The sequence below is a fragment of the Anneissia japonica genome, unplaced genomic scaffold (genome assembly GCF_011630105.1).
Source record: "Anneissia japonica isolate Jap-2015-1 unplaced genomic scaffold, ASM1163010v1 scaffold2191_len329779_cov167, whole genome shotgun sequence".
NCBI classification, from domain to species: Eukaryota; Metazoa; Echinodermata; class Crinoidea; order Comatulida; family Comatulidae; genus Anneissia; species Anneissia japonica.
In genome coordinates this window covers 231,151-252,106 of record NW_022758203.1, presented here as the reverse complement: position 1 = coordinate 252,106, position 20,956 = coordinate 231,151, and the positions used below count along the sequence as shown (strand labels likewise).

Genomic DNA, 20,956 nt, shown 5'->3' with positions numbered 1-20,956 from the left:
AGATATTATTACTATATTTGCGGTCAATTATTAATATTATTATTATTATTAATGGCTCTGATGGGAGGCTCTAAAACATTGATTCGGCACCAGTTTTGAACGACGAACTTGCAGGGAATGTTATAAGCCATTTTCGTAAAATTTGAAATAAAAATTTCCAATAACGTGGCGACTACAAACTATGGGGACTTTCAGAGGCCTAGCATTGCGCAGTACGTATTACCATGTCATGGATAACATCAACAATAAATCTAAATTGCTAACGAGCACAAACATTTTAAAACGGAAAAAAAACTCGAAATGTTTATATTGAAAACAAGTCCAAGTATTAAATATCTATTTTTTTTAAAGAATTGGAACCTCTGGATGGCCAGAAATGACACTCTCAAAACTATGACAGGCATGTCACATTTTTATTTTTTTATTCCGACAACCTGTCAAATTGGGGGGGGGGGGGGGGCGGGGGGGGGTTTGGGGGGGGGGGTGGCCCGGCCCCGGGCTCTCCCCCCCCACTTTTGGAGGTAAAATAAGAAAAAAGAAAGAGAAAAGGGAAGAAAAAAAAAATGATAGCCCAGAACGCCTCAAATGTTATTTTCCCCCGGATCCCCTAGGACATTGTTGCTTCGATCGGCGCAAATTTCGCCCCCCCCTTTGGACATCTCTGGATCCGCCCCTGGTGACCATGAAAACTAAAATAAATACGTAGGCCCTAAACAAAGAGAAAACTTCGGTATTTTATGAGCACATAAAAGAGGAACACAGAGGAGAGATGAAGGTGTTAACAGTAAAAAGCTTTAGTAAACAGTAGGAAACCCGATAATTCTGCAAGTGACGGACACGTCGCACCGTTATGCGTTCTGGCCTGCAAACAGCTTCCCCACAGTAGGGTACACTCCCGAGCTATAGTATTGCCTTAATTATATACATTGTCGTATTAACGTTTATATCTATTTATGTTCATGCCTTTCGTCTATATATTTATATGAAATTCTATCATTGCCTACAAACACAAAGAAACAGTGGTATGATGTCATGATTTATTTGCCGTGTTCATGAATACTCTGTATAGTGTTATGTAACATGTTATGCGGAAATGTTTACGAACCGATTGGTTTAGACGACGATCAGACCTACGCCTGAAGAGGGGCCAGACGGACCGAAAAATGTGAGTCACATACAATTAGTGTTTAAATGTATATTTGGGGTCAAAATGGCTCCATTTCTTATTAAATCTTATAAGTGTAGTATTCATATTGGATTTCTTTTACTATAGGCTTTTGTTCACCAGGCTTTCAGCAGGCTTTATTTACGGCTTCGTCATGGATTTCCTTCCATTTTTCTGAACTCTGTTTTTTGTAACCAATTAGATTCTCTTTCGTATTCACACTCGTGCAATACAGTACTACCGTACGTGAACTCTACACGACAATCAGCTTTTAAACAGAAGGAAATATACCAAGCCCAACATGAAAGTCTGAATCTGAAAACACTGTCGATTGTAAGAACATTTTGCTTGACGTTTTTTTTCTTTTAATTAACTGCTTGATTTTAGTCTCACACTTTTTCTAGCACATCTGAATTCTTGCATAATTATTATGTAACTCTGCCAATATGCTCTGTTGTGTATTTTGTATAGACTTCACAAGTTTTAATGTCCTAATTTCATGTTCAATATAACCATTGCTGTTTATTTTTTCTTGCCAAATTTGGAATCAGAAAGTTGTGAAAATAATTGCAATAAAAAAAAGTTGACCTTGTTTTCAGGATTGTAGGCCTTGTTTTCAAAACGTTGATATGTTACATGCTTAAGCCTCCTGCTTTCTGACGAATAATATTGAAATAGCAATTTGTTGTCCCAATTTTACAAAACCAAAATGAATTGTGAATAGTCCTAATAATAAAATATATGAAAAATGTATTCACAAATAATGAAAAGTTAATAATAATAATAAAAATAATGATAATAATAATACAGTAATAATGATGATGATGATAATAATAATAATAATAATAATAATAATAATAATAATAAATAATAAAATAAATAAATAAATAAATAAATAATTCACCGTCACCTGGTAAGTATAGTTAGTAACATTAGACGCCTATACAGCAACAAAAACCAGCGGATCGAGCGAACCGACATAGATATCAGAATATATATTTTTATGTTATTATTCAACACAGAAATTTATGAGTGAATTAAGTTAGACAAAGATGTTCAGTGTGCGAAGAGTTTTTATGAAGAAGTTGGTAACCTGTACGGTCCTGATTTGTAGCCTTTACTTGGCACACAATGTGGTATTGTGGAGAGCATTGGAATCAGGAGCAAAAGGATCAAGAACAAGTTTAGGTGCTATTAGGACTGAAAAACAGGTAATACGGATTTAGGTTTAAGACACATGGAAGCCCTATAATTAGGCTGTAATCTTAGTCCATAATTCTTACGGGATTTCCACTCATTCCCCAAAGACACCAGCATTTTTATGTTTTTGGTCAAATCTTCAAAGTAAAATAGATATTTTGGTCAAATAATTGTTTTAAGCTAGACATCCTCTTTAAACATGGCGATAAACATGAGGTTCATCGAAGTCTTTTTATTGTATTTATTCGATTACCACATGAATATAAGCACACGGTTACAACGAAATAAACGTGTATTTCGTCTTCACAAACTTGCACACAAAATTATAAATCTTTTACACAAAAGAATTAAATACTTTCTAAAATTCAGCAGGTCGCGTTTGGTGATTGTCCCGTTCTGAGATACAATCCCAGAATTCCCCTGCCTTCTGAAGGATGTCGTCGTGTAAAACCTGTCAGCGGATCTTGCAAACTTGCTCAAGAGCTATTCTTTTCAGAGCCAACAGCTACATGCCAACATCAACTAAATAAAAACATCTGTCAAATTATTGTGAGTAGATCTATTTTAGCTATACAACAAAAAATCACCAAGACTCGAACCAGGAACTTTTATATATATATATATATAAATTAAAAAGGATAACAGAAAATAAATTAAAATTAAAGAAAAAATCACCAAGACTCGAACCAGGAACTTTTATATATATATATATATAAATTAAAAAGGATAACAGAAAATAAATTAAAATTAAAGAAAAAATCACCAAGACTCGAACCAGGAACTTTTTACACCTTACCAATAGACCACGAGAAATCGTGGGTAGTTCCTTTCAATCCTTACTATATAAATCTAATTATATACATGCATACATACATTTAACGTGTATGACGTCACGAAATTGATATAACACTAATACCGAACGTAATTAGACTTATAGAGATCTGTAAGCTACACTTTCTTCTGTGCATTATTTTCAGCTAGCTGGAACACGAAGGACTATATTGACGATATATTTTATTCTAATTTTATTTTTTAGGAGTATGATGGTCATGTTGATGTTGAATGTTTCGAAAAAGCTTGTGTTGATGAGACAATGGTTTCACTCGGTGAAATAAATCGAGATACTGGGGTACTAGATTGGCAGGACTTTCCATCTACACATGACCTTGAAACACACCTGAGGGCGGTGTTCACAAAATATATTGATCATTATGGGTTTTGTTTTATCAAATGTGCAATCAGCACTAATAAGTTAGCTCAGCAACTGCTGGTTGTACCACCTTTCATTCGACCTAATAAGAAGTATTCAGATTCGCAATCAAAATTTAATATTAATATCATGCTCATCGATTCCGTCTCACACAGTCATTTCCTTCGCTCCATGCCGACAACTCTCAAAACACTTCGATCAATTCAGAAAACATCAACATCAGTATTTAATTTTGAATTATTTCAGTCGTTGAAAAGCAGAACATACGAAAATTTACAGGCAATGTTTTCTGGTGTGTTGTATGATGACAAGAGACCGTATATAGAGCCAGAATTACCACCTGTACCAATATATCCAGAACGTTTATTATCCGGATTCAAAAAGCAAGGATACGAAACCATGTACACGGAAGACATTTGTTGGACATGGAGAACAGGACTTGTTAAAAATCTTCTAGCATTTATGCCAAAAGGCAACATCACAACCAGATGGCAACTTTTAAAAATGAAGTTGGAAAAAGCTAAGATTGATCGCATAGATATGACATTAGCGAGTTGTGAGATTTCAAATTATAATCATATATATCTACCATTTTTTGGACCTCCTGCAGTATGCTACAACGGACAATATCAACACCATTATACCTTGGATTACCTGAGTAAACGACAGAAATCTTTAGAAGCAAACCATCGGTCGTTTTTTCATAGCACTTTGCTTAACGTTGCTCATGAAGATAGTGGTCGTCGTATACAGACTCTAGATGAGAGTTTAGCAGAGTATTTAAAAATCGTTTCTACATTAAACAACACACTTACCATCGTTCTCTCTGATCACGGAAATACCTACGGAGAATACCTTGAGAGAAGTGAAGAAGGTAGAGTGGAAATGTTTCATACTTTTTTATTTATGGTTGTTCCACCAGGTGTTTCCAAAAACTTAGGAGAAAAGCGTATGAGTGCATTAAACGTGAACCAACAGCGTCTTGTGAGTATTTTGGACATTCATTATGCTCTGAGGGTTTTAAGCGAAGGAAAGGTAGGCAACTTAGACGAAAAACACCAGAAATATTTAATCAAAGCTGATGGAATCTTCTCGGAGATATCATCAAACAGATCGTGTAATAGCATTCCTAGAATTGAACCAAATATCTGTATCTGTGAGGGTTATGAATATGCTGCTGACAATAATGCAGGTTTTGCAGTAATGGCGGAATTCGCTCTTGGTTCCATCAACAATGAAATACAGCAGCAATTTCGCAAATCAAATCCAGATGCTATGAGAGGATTTGGTTCCTGTCAACGACTAGTGGCTCACGATTTTGGCAACATCAAACACAGACATAATGAGGTCAGATATATATTTGAAATAGTGAATTAAAAAATATACAAAGTTAATAAAAATCAGAAATCATATTTTGAGTGCATAATTGTGGCATGTTATGTTTCATACATTAAAACAACATTTGATATCAAATAAAATAATAATTTCATTATTATTCTCTTTTAGTTTGGAGACCATGAAGTAAAAATGGATCTATATATTCCCAACCCGGATGAGCTCAAGTTTATGGAAATCCTTATGGTGACATTGATAGTTTCACGTAAAGACAGCGAAAGCATGAAGTTAGTGAGGTATAAACGGATAACAAAATATGGTCCGTTTGAAGGATGCGCCGACAACGGTGTTTCGATTCAGTTATGCGTTTGCTCATTACAGAAAGATCAGAATCATATAAGTCTCAAAGAAATGCCTGATTTTAGAAATTATCCAGAAATCTTCGGCAGCCAAACATTACTTAAGCCAGTACATAAAGATTGTTTATTTATTTTCAAAAGAAAAAACGACGCAGGAGTTGTACTGGAAGCAGCGAACATATGTATGAATACGAAGTATACAATAAAACTGGATATAACTACAGAAAACATGACATTAAGCTCACGGTCACCCGTAGAAACTGACCTTTGGCCAGGAATGATGTCATTTCTTGTTACAATGCTCCAGACGTCATTAAATTGGGATTATAAATATACAGTGAAATATGATTTGGTAGATGTTATAAAATAACATTTACTTATGGAAAATTAATATAATAATGTTAACATTGATAATAATATTAATAATAATTATTCCATTGGCAGTGTTTGCGTCAGGAGAAATAATAATGCGAATGCTTTTGGCCCTACCTGACGTGTTATCGTACTGAATAAAGACCTTCCAAAAGCAAACACATGGCATAAGACGTACTTTTATTTAAAAACTTAATACAATTCAAGTGATTGTACATTCTCATCCAGAGCGTGAAATCCAATTTTTACTGTCTCGAGCCGAATTCGACAAGTAAATCAAAATCGTACAAGACATTATTTTACTCTAAATTCAAAGGATAATAGATTATTAAAGATTAAGTTTATTTTCTTTTGCCGGTTTACCAGGCGTTGTTACCAGCTGGAGCAAGGCGCGAGAACCGGAAATTAAATGTGCATATTCATGAACCGGAACCAGGAAATGATTTTCAGAACATTACGCGGGTGACGTACCTTCCGCTTACAGCACGCCAGCCACTACGTCATTGAATGCTGATTGGTCAATTTTTACCCCCCCCCCCCCCTGATTTCAACGTGGGACCCCCAAAGCCCGGCTTATAATTTGTTAAATTGGGTGGCACACCACGCCCAGTAACTATAGGAACAACGCCCGGCTTGAAATAAGCCACCTAGTTCAGAATAGAAGGTGAGGTGAGCCTGGTTTATTCACCTAGTCTAAACTAGGCCTGCGCTAAAAACAACTGCGTCTGTCATTTTCAGTCTGCTCGAATGAAGATTAAGTGGATTTGTTTGTGTGAATCTGTTTCTTTGTTTGCTTGAAATAGTAGTAGATCAAAGTGATTGAACTCCACCTCTTAAAGCTATATTGACAATAGACTATAAAGACCGATAAAAATGCGTGTTGAAGAATATAAACGACGCGTAATATGTCGTTATCGTACGGTGTAGTGTAGTAACTTAAGACTGGTAAGTGTAAAGGGTAGAAACCTTTACATTACATCAAACCTTTCATTTTGAACCTTGATGACTTTTAGTGTTCCATTAATACTTTTCTTATAATTTAAAAGTTTATGAAGTCTTTGTACAATTGATTTGAATAATATGATTATAAAAAACGAATTACTGTTACTTTGTACCATGTTTCTAAGCACTATATCCAGTGTTGACATTTTATTATTATTTAGTTGTGTTTAGTCTGTTAGTTTCCAGGACGGTAGTTACAAATAATATCAATGGTCCAATCTAACCGGAGACCTAGAGATCTCCACCGTTTAGCGCACACACAATGGCTACCACCAGATTATCCGACTGAGCTATAGCTATAAATGAGACTACAAAGCCCTGTCCAGACTATCACATTTTCTTTAACAAAATGTGTTAGATATCACATCATGACCATATATAGGTACATCATGTCCATATATAGCAAAGATACTAGAAACACAAGATAGAGTTCTTCACAGAAAAAAACTGTTCCACTGAAATACATGGTGGGAATACAAACAATGGGGCGCCGCTTACGGTTGGATCTAAAAAAAAACTCTGCCACCGTTACATAACTGTGAATACATAACTTACTTTTGCGGAGGTTGATTTCGTTGCCATCCATAACATACAAACAAGTAGGCATAAATAAATCAAAACAATAAAATGACAGACACAAAAGTGCAGAATCGTATGACCGGACTCTGATTAGTGACGAAGTTTCCCACCATTAGTGAAAAAAAGAAGGGCGCCATCTACGTCTGGCCATGTACAGTATAGAAAATTTGCATAATAAAAAGAGAAGGGCGCCGCGCACGTCTGGATTAATTTCCGCCTCATTTTGGCTATGCGAGTGCTCTATCTTGTATTTCTAGTTTCTTTGATATATGACCACATCATAACTATATATAGGCATACAGCAGTTTTTTGTCAAAGAAAATTAGATAGTCTGGACACATCTTTAGGTAGAAATGATCAACTTCACCCAGATGCGTATGTACAGAATGTTTACAACAGTACTAGCAAACGGAATGCATTGGTTTTATAGGGATACGTCAAAAACAAATTAGGTCTGTAGCTTTATTCCAATGGTGAAGCATTAGAATTAGATTAGGAAGTGGGGAAAATTCTGTGGGTAAGAAATTTGTTGTAGTAACTAAATGTTAACCTATATAACCTATTTCTTTCTCTACTTACAATCCCATAAAACAAATGAAAATGTAGAACATCTCTAGTCTACATAGTAATACTAGGCCTATACATAGCGAAGGGAAGTTTGGACATTTGGGATGGCGTCATTTTCTTGAATAATTAATGATTTTCTGATACTTATGTTGATAATAAAAAGCAAAGTGTAATATTAATCACGGAACAGTGAAATTATCTAATAAACCTGATAACTTCCAAAATGTTGACCTGTTATATGCTTATGCTTCCTCCTCTCTGTACTTTAAAAAAAATTGATATATGCTGGGATACCTATTCAGTAAATTCTTACTGTTCTACTAGTATGCATAAAATATTTAAATTCACATGCAAAACATTTATAAATGCATAAAAAGAAATAAATCCAATAAAACCAATAAGTATTTACAAACCATCAAAATCATGTTAAAAGTCGAATTACCATAACCACAACAACCATCATTTCCACAACAATCATCACAAACCACCATTGTACACGTGTTAATTCATGTTTTATATGTTATTATTCAACACAGAAATTTATTAGTGCATTTAGGATAAAGTTGGACAACAGTAAAGATGTTTAGTGTGCGAAGAAATTTTATAACGAAGGTGGTAACCTCTATTGTCCTGATTTGTATTGTTTGCTTTGCATACAACGTGATAATGTGGAGAGCACTGGAATTGGGAGCAACAGGATCAAGAACATGTTTAAGTGCTACCAGGACTGAACAACAGGTAATACGGATTTAGGTTTAAGAAGAAGAGAATATCTGTAGATGTAGCAATGGTCTATAATTTGGCGGGATTTTAACCCTTCCCACGAAAACACTGACTCAGTCACCGGCATTATATTTTAAGGTCACATCCAGTGGAGTATTTAGAAGTCTTGAAATGGTGAAGTGGGGGAGCTCGATAAAGAGTTGAAGGACGCTAACCCGCAAAATAAGTTGATGTTAGGTGATTTTTAACTACTTGCAAGTGATTTGTGGGGGCGATTTGGGGAAAAGAAAGCGCGCGAGTGATTTTTGGATGGGTTCCCCCCCCCCACACCATTGCGAACTAGATACGCCACTGGTCACATCTTCAAACTAACGCAGATATTTTGGTAGAGTAATTGTTTTTATTTCAGCTGAAGCTAAGCGTCCTGGTTGATTATGATGATGTATATGGGGTTTTCGTAGTTTTTCTTTTCTCTTTCTATTGGTACTCAAAGATCTAACTTGCACATAAATGTGAAATACATGGATACAACGACATTGACGTGTATTCAGTCTTAACAAACTTGCACACAACATTCCTCGAAATCTAAACTCCTTTGCATAAAGAAAATTATATACTTCTTTAAAATTCAGCAGGACATGCTTGATGAATGTCCCGTTCTGAGATACAATCCCAGTATTCCTCTGCCTTCTAAAGGATGTCGTCGTGTAAAACCTATCAACGGATCCTGCCAGCTTGCGCAAGAGCTATTCTTTTCAGAGCCAACAGCTACATGCAAACATCAACTGAATAAAAACATATGTCAAATTAATGTGAGTAGTAGTATTCACTGTTCTCTTGTGTGTAGGCCTATTTAAAAAGAAAATGAATTTATATCAGCACGTTTTTAACTAAAAGTATAATGCATGTTTATAAGTGTTCATTTTACATTAATCGATGAATAATAGTAAAATAAGTAATATAAAGGTTACCATTTTTTCTTTTATATTTCAGGAGTATGATGGTCATTTTGATGTTGAATGTTTTGAAAAAGCTTGTCTTGAAGATACAATGGTTTCTCTTGGTGAGATAAATCGAGGTAATGGATTACTAGAATGGCAAGACTTTCCATCTACACATGACCTTGAAACACATCTGAGGGCAGTGTTCACCAAAAAGACCGATCATTATGGGTTTTGTTTTATCAAATGTGCGATCAACACGAAATTAGCTCAGCAACTTCTGGTTGTACCACCTTTCATTCGGCCTAACAAGAATTCAGATTCGCAATCGCAATCAAAATTTAATATTAATATCATGCTCATCGATTCCGTCTCACACAGTCATTTCCTTCGCTCCATGCCGACAACTCTCAAAGCACTTCGATCAATTCAGAAAACATCAACATCAGTATTTAATTTTGAATTATTTCAGTCGTTGAAAAGTAGAACATACGAAAATTTACAGGCAATGTTTTCTGGTGTGTTGTATAATGAGAAAAGACTGTATTTAGAGCCAGAATTACCACCTGTCCCAATATATCCAGAACGTTTGTTAGCCGGATTCAAAAAGCAAGGATACGAAACAATGTACACGGGAGATCTTTGTTGGACTTGGAGACAAGGACTTGTAAAAGATCTTTTAGCAGTTATGTCAAAAGGCAACATCACAACCAGATGGCGACGTTTGAAAATGAAGTTGGAAAAAGCTAAGATTGATCGCATAGATATGACATTAGCAAGTTGTGAGATTTTACATTATAATCACATATATCTACCATTTTTGGCGGAACCTCCAGCAGTATGCTACAACGGACAATATCAACACCATTATATATTGGATTACCTGAGTAAAAGACAGAAGTCTTTAGAAGCAAACCATCGGTCGTTTTTTCATAGCACGTTGCTTAACATGGCTCATGAAGATAGTGGTCGTCGTATACAGACTCTAGATGAAAGTTTAGCGGAGTATTTAAAAATGGTGTCTAAATTAAACAACACATTTACCATCGTTCTCTCTGATCACGGAAATTCCTACGGTGAATACCTTGAGAGGAGTGAAGAAGGTAGAGTGGAAATGTTTCATTCTTTTTTATTTATGGTTGTTCCACCAGGTGTTTCCAAAAACTTAGGAGAAACACGTATGAGTGCATTAAATGTGAACCAACAGCGTCTTGTGAGTATTTTGGACATCCATTATGCTCTGAGATATTTGAGCGAAGGAAAAGTAGACAAATTAGACGAAAAACATATGAAATATTCAATTAAAGCCGATGGAATCTTCTCGGAGATAGCATCAAACAGATCGTGTGATAGCATTCCTAGAATTGAACCAAATAAGTGTATCTGTCAAGATTATGAACACGCTGCAGACAATAATGCAAGTTACGCGTTGATGGCGGAATTCGCTCTTGGTTCCATCAACAACGCAATACAGCAGCAATTTCGCAAATCAAATCCAGATGCTATGAGAGGCTTTGGTTCCTGTCAACGACTAGTGGCTCATCGTTTTGGAAACATCAAACAAAGACAAAATAAGGTCAGATATGTATTTCAAAAAAATAAAATAAAAAAAAAACTTGAATAAAAATCAGAAATCATATTCAGTCCATAATTTGTAGTGGCCTGTATGGATGATGATGATGATGATAATAATAATAATAATAATAATAATAATAATAATAATAATAATAATAATAATTTATTATAATAATAATTATAATAATAAATAATAATAATAATTTATTATAATAATAATTATAATAATAAATAATAATAATAATAATAATAATAATTTATTATAATAATATATAATAATAATAGTTGGATTTGTATAGCGCATCATATATACTTTAAAAAAAATTAATAATTTCAATATTATTCTTTTTTAGTTTGGAGACCATGAAGTAAAAATGGAGTTATATATTCCCAACCCGGATGATTTCAAGTTCATGGAAATGTTTATGGTGCTAGTTTCTCGGAAAGCTAATGGAAGCCTGAAGTTAGTGACGTATAAACGGTTAACAAAATATGGTCCGTTTGCAGGATGCGCCGACAAAGGTGTTGCAATCCTGTTGTGCGTTTGTTCATTAAAGAAATATCAGAATCACATTAATCTGAAAGAAATGCCTGATTTCAGAAACTATCCAGAAGTCTTCGGCAGCAAAACATCACTTAAGCCAGTACATAAACAATGTTTATTTATTTTCAAAAGAAAAAACAAAGCAGGAGTTGTACTGGAAGCAGCGAATCTGTGTATGAATAAAAAGTATACAGTAAAACTGGATGTAACTATAGAAAACATGACATTAAGCGCACGGTCACCAGTAGAAGCTGACGTTTGGCCTGGAACGATGTCATTTCTTGTTACAATGATCCGGACGTCATCAAATTGGAATTATAAATATACTCTGAAATATGATTTGGTAGATGTTATGAATAATAATAATAACACAAATAATAAAAATACTGAGTAGGCGGTCATACTTTCAGTAGGATTAGATTGGATTTTGTCGGTGTAAAGCATTTCCAGTCAGGCCTACTATATTTTTTTCTCTGCGGGAGGAAGTTATTTATCAATCACATTTACAAATCAATCACACAATAATGTTTTTAAAACTGATCTTTGATAATTTTACAAAAATAATAGGCCTATAGGCCCACCTTATTGGCAACATTTTCAGCACATAGATTTTATTTTGTATACTCTTTGCATAAATTGATCTCGCAATAATGATACAAACAGAGCAATAGATTCAATAATTATTTTATTTTATATGCTTCTATATAATTATGTTATGTTAAGCATGAACAAGGACGCTTTCATGAATAAGTTTTTCCTCTTATTGGCAACATATTCATTGCATAAATTTGACCTCGCAATAATTATGGCAAACAGAGAAATAGATTCAATAATTATTTTATGTTATATGCTCCTTTATAATTATGTTTTGTTAGGCATGAACAAGCACGTTTGCATGATTAATTTTTCCATCTTTATTTATAATTTTTTTGTATCTTAGTTCGTAATCATCATTAATCAAAATATGACATATTGTTATCTTTTTAGACGTTTCGATGTGTTCGCAGTTGTTGCTCTAATGCTGTCTTATAAATCGAAAAGGCTGTTATAGTATTTGCGTTCTTTACCCACGATTAATTTATCAAAAGCATGAACTTCATATTATATTGGATAATGCTGACTGTAATTTGGTGGGTTTAAAGTAAAGTGATTTTTCTTTAAATTAGTCACTCTATTGCCCCACAAACATTGTTCTTTCATGTCTATAGCTGTTACTGAATATTGTTTTATTATCTACATCTGATATAATATGCATTATATATATATATACATATATAAATATATACAAAAAATATGGTTATATTATCCTATACTTTATGCAATTATGTTTAATTGTGATTAAAATAAATATATATATATAAATGTATACAAAAAATAATGGTTATATTATCCTATACTTTATGCAATTATGTTTAATTGTGATTAAAGGCAATAAACCATCACAGTCCTGATATAGCACCGGTATTTATAATTATTCGTAATTAACGATACATATTTTTTTTTTGTATATTGTCTAATTATGATTTTCAAAAATGGGTGCGATGACTTTTTCTTTCTTTCTTATTTTTGCATTTCAATGTGAACAATAAGCCGCAATAAAATTATTTGTGTGAAGTACCTTTGAAAAAAAAACAAAAACCTAGGTTCCAAATTTATATTAAAGATTTAATTTTATATTACTTTTTTTTAATTAAAAAAATGTAACGGTATACATTTACAGATTAGGTGTAACAATAAAAACGGTCCTGTATCAGACCTATTTAAGTACTATAATCGCATACTTAAAATAAGTTTCCATATAAAAATAGGCCTACTTAGGTTTATCAATTGAATAAGTACAGAAGAGAACAAAAACAAGTTAGATATTTATCTAAGATAATCTTTTTACGGAGGACGACACATAATGAGAATTTTCCCTTATGTCTCTGAAAAATGAAATTCAAATATTTCCTTTTCCTGGATGACGATATTGAGGCATGTCATATGTTTTTGTCGGATTTAAATAGTCTGGACAGGGCTTAAGAAGTATCGGTACTTGGCAAAGATACTAGAAATACAAGATAGAGCACGTGCATAGCAAAAATGTGGCGGAAATTGGTCCAGACGTACGCGGCGCCCATCTCTCGTTATAATGCAAGTTTTCTATACTTGGTCCAAACCATAGAGATATAATAAGAATACTAGAGCGCTAACCGCAATGTATTCGATGTTCGAAATACGCAGAACTGTGTGTGTGTACCATCCAAGATGGCTGCCATAGATTTAGCCAATCAAATTTCGCTAAGCACCATCGTTTTCAATTGCGCCCTCAATTTACGTTCGGTACAGCTAGTTTGAAACTCGAGCGTTGCGGTGTTTGGGTGTAATATACACGATTTTAATTTTCATTCCTTGGTACTTTATTTTTGAATAAGATGCTCCACTTGGCCTCGTTTTGGCTACAATTGTTTAATAATTTGTTATTACCATTACTCATTATCATTAATGAAATAATAGTCAGTCAGAGGGCTTATTAATATGTAATAATATGTATACTAAGCCTGAAGGTGGCGCTTTACTACGACGGCCATCTTGGATGGTACACATACATAACTCTGCATTGCTGCGCCATCTTGTCAGCACTCTAGTTGTTTAATAGCTCTATGGTCCAAACGTACAGGGCGCCCCTCCGTTGCTAGGTATATCCAAACTTACACGGCGCCCTTCTTTTTCCATTAATGGAGGAAAACTTTATACTAATCAGTGTCTGTCATTATATTGTTTTGATTTATTTATGTCTACTTGTTTGTATGTTGTGGATAATGGTAACGAATTCAACCTTCGAAAAAGTAGGTTATGTATTCACAGTTATGTAACGGTGGCAGAGTTTTTTTAGATCCAGCCGTACACGGGGCCCCATTGTTTGTATTCCCACCATGCCTTTTGGTGGAACAGTTTTTTCTGTGGAGAACTCTATCTTGTGTTTCTAGTATCTTTGTTACACTTTCTACTCTGTTTCAATGTGAAATAAGCCCATGTAAGCGGTGGCGTATCTAGAAGTCTTGAAATTGGGGTGCTGATGGGAGGGGGAAGGTGAAGTGGGCGGGGGGGCTCGATGATCATTGGAGGGACGCTAACTCGTAAAATAAGGTGATTTTAGGAGATTTTTAGGGGCGACTTGGGGAGGAGGAGGGCGCCCCCATTCCCCCGCGCACCCCCGAGGTACGCCACTCTATGTAGGTAAATTTGAAATGAAAAATTGCCTATACAAATTCTAAATTATGTTGGGGTAATTACATAGATCTCCCGTATATAGGAAAGAATGCAGCAATACGTGTGTGATGTTTGTGCAGAGCAAGAAGATTCCTTCCTCCACCTGTTCTTTTGTATCTGTATAAGAGTACCATCCATCCCCTCATAGAGTACTGTTGCCATATATGGGCAAACTTGAGATCTCGAGCACGAGACAACGTCATCGGGTTGGGGTCGGTGTGGTTAAAATTGAAAAACCATTGACAGCCCTATTCTAAAACACTGATAAGATCATTATTAATAAATTCATAAAGAACCGTGCGAGAGGTAAAAACTGGAGTTATGGTTAGATTCAAAGATTAAATGAAATCACCCTCAGCCAAAAGACTAAATGTCCTTTTATTGTTATACTGATGCGCGGGCAACAATGCAGCACGTAGCAAAAATTTGAAAAAGTATTAGGCATGTCAGCTAGGTGATAGGAAAATTACATTGAAAGTGAAATAAAGTTACGATCTATGTAAAATGCAAAACATGCAGTTCAAGTACACCCAATAAAGTTAAACCAAGTAGGTCTACGTTTTGTGGTCTGTCAAGCTATGGAGGAGGAGCTATGGAGGAGGCTAGACGTAAACCCTTTGACACATAATGTGACATGCCTAAATATGGTCATAATGACGTCACACCATGACCATATAATGTATATAGGCATATCATGACTATAATATGGACATAAACACTTTTTGTGATAGTTTGGACAGAGCTTTAGGTAAAATTTATACCAATACACCACGCAGATACGTATGTACAGAGCGCAGACGACAATACCAGCAATTCAAAAGAAATGTATTGATTTTATAGGAATACATAAAAAATAAATTAGGCCTATGCAAGGGTGATGCATTAGATTGGGAGGAGGAAAAAAGAAATTTGTTGTGGGTGGGGGGGGGGAACGGGTTTCTTGTTACTTGGCGCTTTTGGTTTCAGTAAGTTTTTCTCTGATCATTGTGTCCACACGCTTAAGTGTTGCTGCCATATTTGCGCAGTAGCAGAAGCAATGAAGATAAAGTGCCTTGCGTAAGGACACAAGCGAAATACACAGCGAAGGATTGAAACTCCGACCTAGAGGTTGGGAAACCAAACCCTTCCTGCTGCACCACACCGCTTCCTGCAATTAAATGTTATATAACCTATTTCTTTTCTCTACGTACAATCCGATAAAACAAATGAAAATGTCTGTATCTACATGCTGTCACAGTATTGCTATACACAGCGAAGTGAAGTTGGAGCATTTGGGATGGCGTCATTTTCTTAAATATTAATTTTCTGATGATAAAAAGTAAAGTGTAATTCTAATAAACCTGGTAAATTTAATTTTCAAAATATCGACCTGTTACATGCTTATGCCTCCTCCTCTTTGTTCACGAGTTAATTCATTTTTATATACTATTATTCAACTCAGAGATTTATGAGAGAATTCAGGATGAAGTTAAAGACAATAGCAAGGATGTTCAATGTACGAAAAGTGTTTATGAAGAAGGTGGTAACCTTTATTGTCCTGATTTGTAGTCTTTACGTTGCATACAAAGTGATGTTGTGGAGAGCATTTGAGCCAAGAGCAACGGGATCAAGAACAGACTTAAGTGCTATTATTAGGACTGAAACACAACAGGTAATATGAACCTACAGGTTTATAAAGCAGAGAAGCTCTGTTTGGTTGTAGCTGAAGTCAAAGTCAAAGTAATTTTATAAAATTACTTTGACATTGAATACGGGCCCAGAGGTTTAAGAAGCAGAGAAGCTCTGTTTTGTTGTAGCTAAAACCGGGCACTCACTGTCGGCGACGGTCGTCTGCCGGCGCAACAATTCCATGTAGAACGCAACTGATCGTTTGTAATGACAATCCGTTCAGATTGCCACGGGCAATCAGCCAGACGGTGGCCTAACGCTCCCAAGGAGTGAAATTGGATTCATCGGCCAATGGTCGTGACGCTCTGAGTGCCCGGTTTTAGTCTATAATTTCACCCCTTTCCCTAAAAACCTGACTCGATCACTAACATATATATTTGGTCACATCATCAAGCTAAGGCAGATATTTTGGTGAAATATTTGTTTTAGTTTAAGCTGAAGCTTAAACAGGCATTCTGTTTTGTAAACCCACATCATGGTGATGTACATGGGGTTCTTGTATTTTTTTTCTTTTCTTTTTTCGATGGGTGCAAAAAGATCTAGTTTGCACATGAATGTAGAAGCCCACGGGAACACCAACATAAACGCGTATATTCCGGCTTCGAACCTGCACACAACATTCCTCTAAATCTTCTGCATAAAGAAAATTGAATAGGCGTACTTTCTAAATTCAGCAGGTCGCGTTTGATGAATGCCTCGTTCTGAGATACAATTCCAGCATTCCTCTGCCTTCCGAAGGTTGTCGTCGTGTAAGACCTGTCAGTGGATCCTGTCAACTTGCTCAAGAGTTATTCTTTTCAGAGCCAACAGACACATGCCAACATCAACTGAATAAAAGCATCTGCCAAATTATTGTGAGTAGACATATTATAGATATACACTAATGCCCATATATGTACATATATACACATACATACATATATATATATACATACATATACATTAATACATATACATATATATACACACACACACACACACACATATATAGAATGTTTTGAAAAAGCTTGTGTTGATGAGACAATGGTTTCGCTTGGTGAGATAAATCGAGATACTGGGGTACTAGAATGGAAGGATTTTCCATCTACACATGACCTACAGAAACACTTGCGGACGGTGTTCAACAAAAAGAGCGATCATTATGGGTTTTGTTTTATTAAATGTGCAATCGACACTAAACAATTAGCTCAGCAACTACTTGTTGTACCACCTTTTATTCGACCTAATAAGAATGATTTATATTCGCTATCAAAATTTAATATTAATATCATGCTTATCGATTCCGTCTCACACAGTCATTTCCTTCGCTCCATGCCGACAACTCTCAAAAGACTTCGATTAATTCAGAAAACATCAACATCAGTATTTAATTTTGAATTATTTCAGTCGTTAAAAGGTAGAACTTATGAAAACTTGCAGGCAATGGTTTCTGGTGTGTTGTATGATGACGAGAGACCGTATATAGAGCCAGAATTACCACCTGTGCCTATGTATCCAGAACGTTTGTTAGCCGGATTCAAAAAGCAAGCATACGAAACCATGTACACGGAAGACATTTGTTGGACTTGGAGAACAGGACTTGTTAAAAATCTTCTAGCATTTATGCCAAAAGGCAACATTACAACCAGATGGCAACGTTTGAATATGAAGTTGGAAAAAGCCAAGATTGATCGCATAGATATGACATTATCAAGTTGTGAGATTTCAAATTATAATCATATATATCTACCATTTTTTGGACCTCCTGCAGTATGCTACAACGGGCAATATCAACACCATTATATATTGGATTACTTAAGTAAACGACAGAAGTCTTTAGAAGCAAACCATCGGTCGTTTTTTCATAGCACTTTGCTTAACGTTGCTCATGATGATCATGGTCGTCGTATACAGACTCTAGATGACAATTTAGCAGAGTATTTAACAATTATTTCTAAATTAAACAACACACTTACAATTGTTCTCTCTGATCACGGGAATACTTACGGTGAATACCTTGAGAGAAGTGAAGAAGCTAGTGTGGAAATGTTCCATCCGGTCTTATTTATGGTCGTTCCACATGGCGTTGCCAAAACATTGGGAGAAAAGCGTATGAATGCCCTAAAGGTGAACCAACAGCGTCTAGTAAGTATTTTGGACATCCATTATGCTCTGAGGGTTTTAAGCGAAGGAAAACTAGACAAATTAGATGAAAAACACCAGAAATATTCAATTAAGGCTGATTTAATCTTCTCAGAGATAGAATCAAACAGATCATGTGATAGCATTCCTAGAATTGATCCAAATATCTGCATCTGTGAGGGTTATGAATACACTGCAGACAATAATGCAAGTTACGCGGTGATGGCGGAATTCGCTCTTGGTTCCATCAACAACGAAATACAGCAGCAATTTCGCAAATCGAATCCAGATGCTATCAGAGGCTTTGGCTCCTGTCAACGACTAGTGGCACACGATTTTGGCAACATAAAACAAAGGGAAAATGAGGTCATATATATATTTCAATCAATTAAATAAAAATATACTCAGTACATAAGTGGTAGTGGCATGACATATTTCATACTTGGAACAGTATTATTTGATATAAAATAAAATAATAATTTTTATATTATTCTGTTTTAGTTTGGAGATCGTGAAGTTAAAATGAATTTATATATTCCCAACCCGGATGAGTTAAAGTTTATGGAAATCCTTATGGTGACTTTGCTAGTTTCTCGGAAAGACAATGGAAGCATGCATTTAGTGAGGTATAAACGCATAACAAAATATAGTCCCTTTGAAGGATGCGTCGACAAAGGTGTTTCAATCCAGTTATGCGTTTGCTCATTAAAGAAAGATCGGAATCATATTAATCTGAAAGAAATGCCTGATTTCAGAAACTATCCAGAAATCTTCGGCAGCAGAACATTACTTAAGCCAGTACATAAGCAGTGTTTATTTATTTTCAAAAGAAAAAACAAAGCAGGAGTTGTTCTGGAAGCAGCAAATCTGTGTATGAATAAAAAGTATACAATAAAACTGGATATAATTACAGAAAACATGGCATTAAGCTCACGGTCATCGGTGAAAGCTGACCTTTGGCCAGGAATGATGTCATTTCTTGTTACGATGCTCCAGACGTCATTAGATTGGGATTATAAGTATACAGTGAAATATGATTTGGTAGACGTTATGAAATAAACATTTACTTATTGAAAATTAATATAATAATGGTAACTTTGATAATAATAATAATAATATATTATTATTATTATTATTAATATATTATTATTATTAATAAATAATAATAATAATAATAATAATAATAATTATTATAATAATAATTATAATAATAATTATAATAATAATAATAATAATTATAATAATAATTATAATAATAATTATAATAATAATTATAATAATAATTATAATAATAATTATAATAATTATAATAATAATTATAATAATAATAATAATAATTATAATAATAATTATAATAATAATAATAATAATAATAATAATAATAATAATAATAATAATAATAATAATTAATAATAATAATTAATAATAATTAATAATAATTAATAATAATAATAAATTTGACTGTTAATGCTGTCTTATAAATCGAAAAGGCTGTTATATTTTATCCAGTATTTTTCTTCTATTACCCACCATCAATTTATCAAAAGAATAAACTTCATATTGGATAATGATGGCTGTAATTCGTTGGCTTTTATAAAGGTAAAGTGATTTACCCTTCAGATTTATCAGGGTATTGCCCCCATGAATATTGGTCTTTTACTTCTCCAGCAATTATCATTTTACTATCGACATATTTTCAGAGTAAAATATGAATGTCGCTTTATATATTTTAGAATCAATTCAATAAAACATCTTTATTCTATGACATGTAATACTGCACTAATATCTGTAATTCCAGTTACTTTCGGGAATGAACAAAACTACATTTAACTACTGTATATATGAGGGTACCGGTATAAGGGCATAGTTTTGTATATATTATATTTACACTATTATGTTTATATTACACTATTATTCTTTATTATATTATTATTATTATTATTATTATTATATTTATTATTATTATTAATTATAATTAATTATTATATTTATAATTATTATTATTATTATTATTATTATTAATTGTAAGTTAAGAGAATAAACAATTGCAGCTAAATTTTGACTGACTAGTTAGGCCTATATTGAAATTTAATGATGTAGGCCTATATTTTTTGTCTATTGTTTAATTACACAATACGTTTCCTAATAAAAACATAAGGTGATTACCAGGATTCATAAGCTTGTGAGGCAACAAGATTGTAATGTGGTGGAGGAGTGAGATCAAAGATTATAGAACTGCAAGAGGTCCGACTGTCCAGGTTTCGTTGGAACGCAATCCTATCTCAAAAAGTAGGCCTAATCAAAGATCTTATAAACACAAGATAGCGTTCTCCGCGATTTACG

General features: G+C 34.3%; 2 protein-coding genes across 12 annotated transcripts in view; both read left to right on the top strand.

Annotated features, from left to right (window-relative positions):
* LOC117125184 overlaps positions 1-12,356 on the top strand; it is a 14,094-nt gene extending 1,738 nt beyond the window's left edge. Inside the window, exons 2-7 of one of the 11 annotated variants that reach the window (XM_033271601.1) lie at positions 1,070-1,165; positions 1,368-1,498; positions 2,188-2,376; positions 2,735-2,914; positions 3,402-4,922; positions 5,082-8,281. In XM_033271601.1, the coding sequence (XP_033127492.1) occupies positions 2,218-2,376; positions 2,735-2,914; positions 3,402-4,922; positions 5,082-5,639 (2,418 nt within the window). In that variant the 5' untranslated portion in view covers positions 1,070-1,165; positions 1,368-1,498; positions 2,188-2,217 and the 3' untranslated portion in view covers positions 5,640-8,281. Of the gene's footprint in view, positions 1-1,014; positions 1,166-1,273; positions 1,499-2,187; positions 2,377-2,734; positions 2,915-3,401; positions 4,923-5,081; positions 8,282-8,325; positions 8,528-9,144; positions 9,325-9,505; positions 11,030-11,381 lie in introns of those variants that run through there. The other 10 variants (XM_033271600.1, XM_033271603.1, XM_033271606.1 and 7 more) reach the window with 10 other exon arrangements.
* Positions 12,357-17,483: 5,127 nt separating this feature from the next.
* Positions 17,484-19,721, top strand: LOC117125187. The gene is made up of 2 exons (XM_033271608.1): positions 17,484-18,979; positions 19,115-19,721. Exons 1-2 carry the CDS (start codon positions 17,516-17,518, stop codon positions 19,670-19,672), a joined length of 2,022 nt encoding a protein of 673 aa, XP_033127499.1. The 5' UTR covers positions 17,484-17,515; the 3' UTR covers positions 19,673-19,721.
* Positions 19,722-20,956: the final 1,235 nt, after the last annotated feature.

Coding starts and splice junctions, on each gene's coding strand:
- LOC117125187 (XM_033271608.1), top strand. CDS start 17,516: ATGGTTTCGCTTGGTGAGATAAATCGAGATACTGGGGTACTAGAATGG. Junction 18,980..19,114: donor TAAAACAAAGGGAAAATGAG/GTCATATATATA, acceptor ATTCTGTTTTAG/TTTGGAGATCGTGAAGTTAA.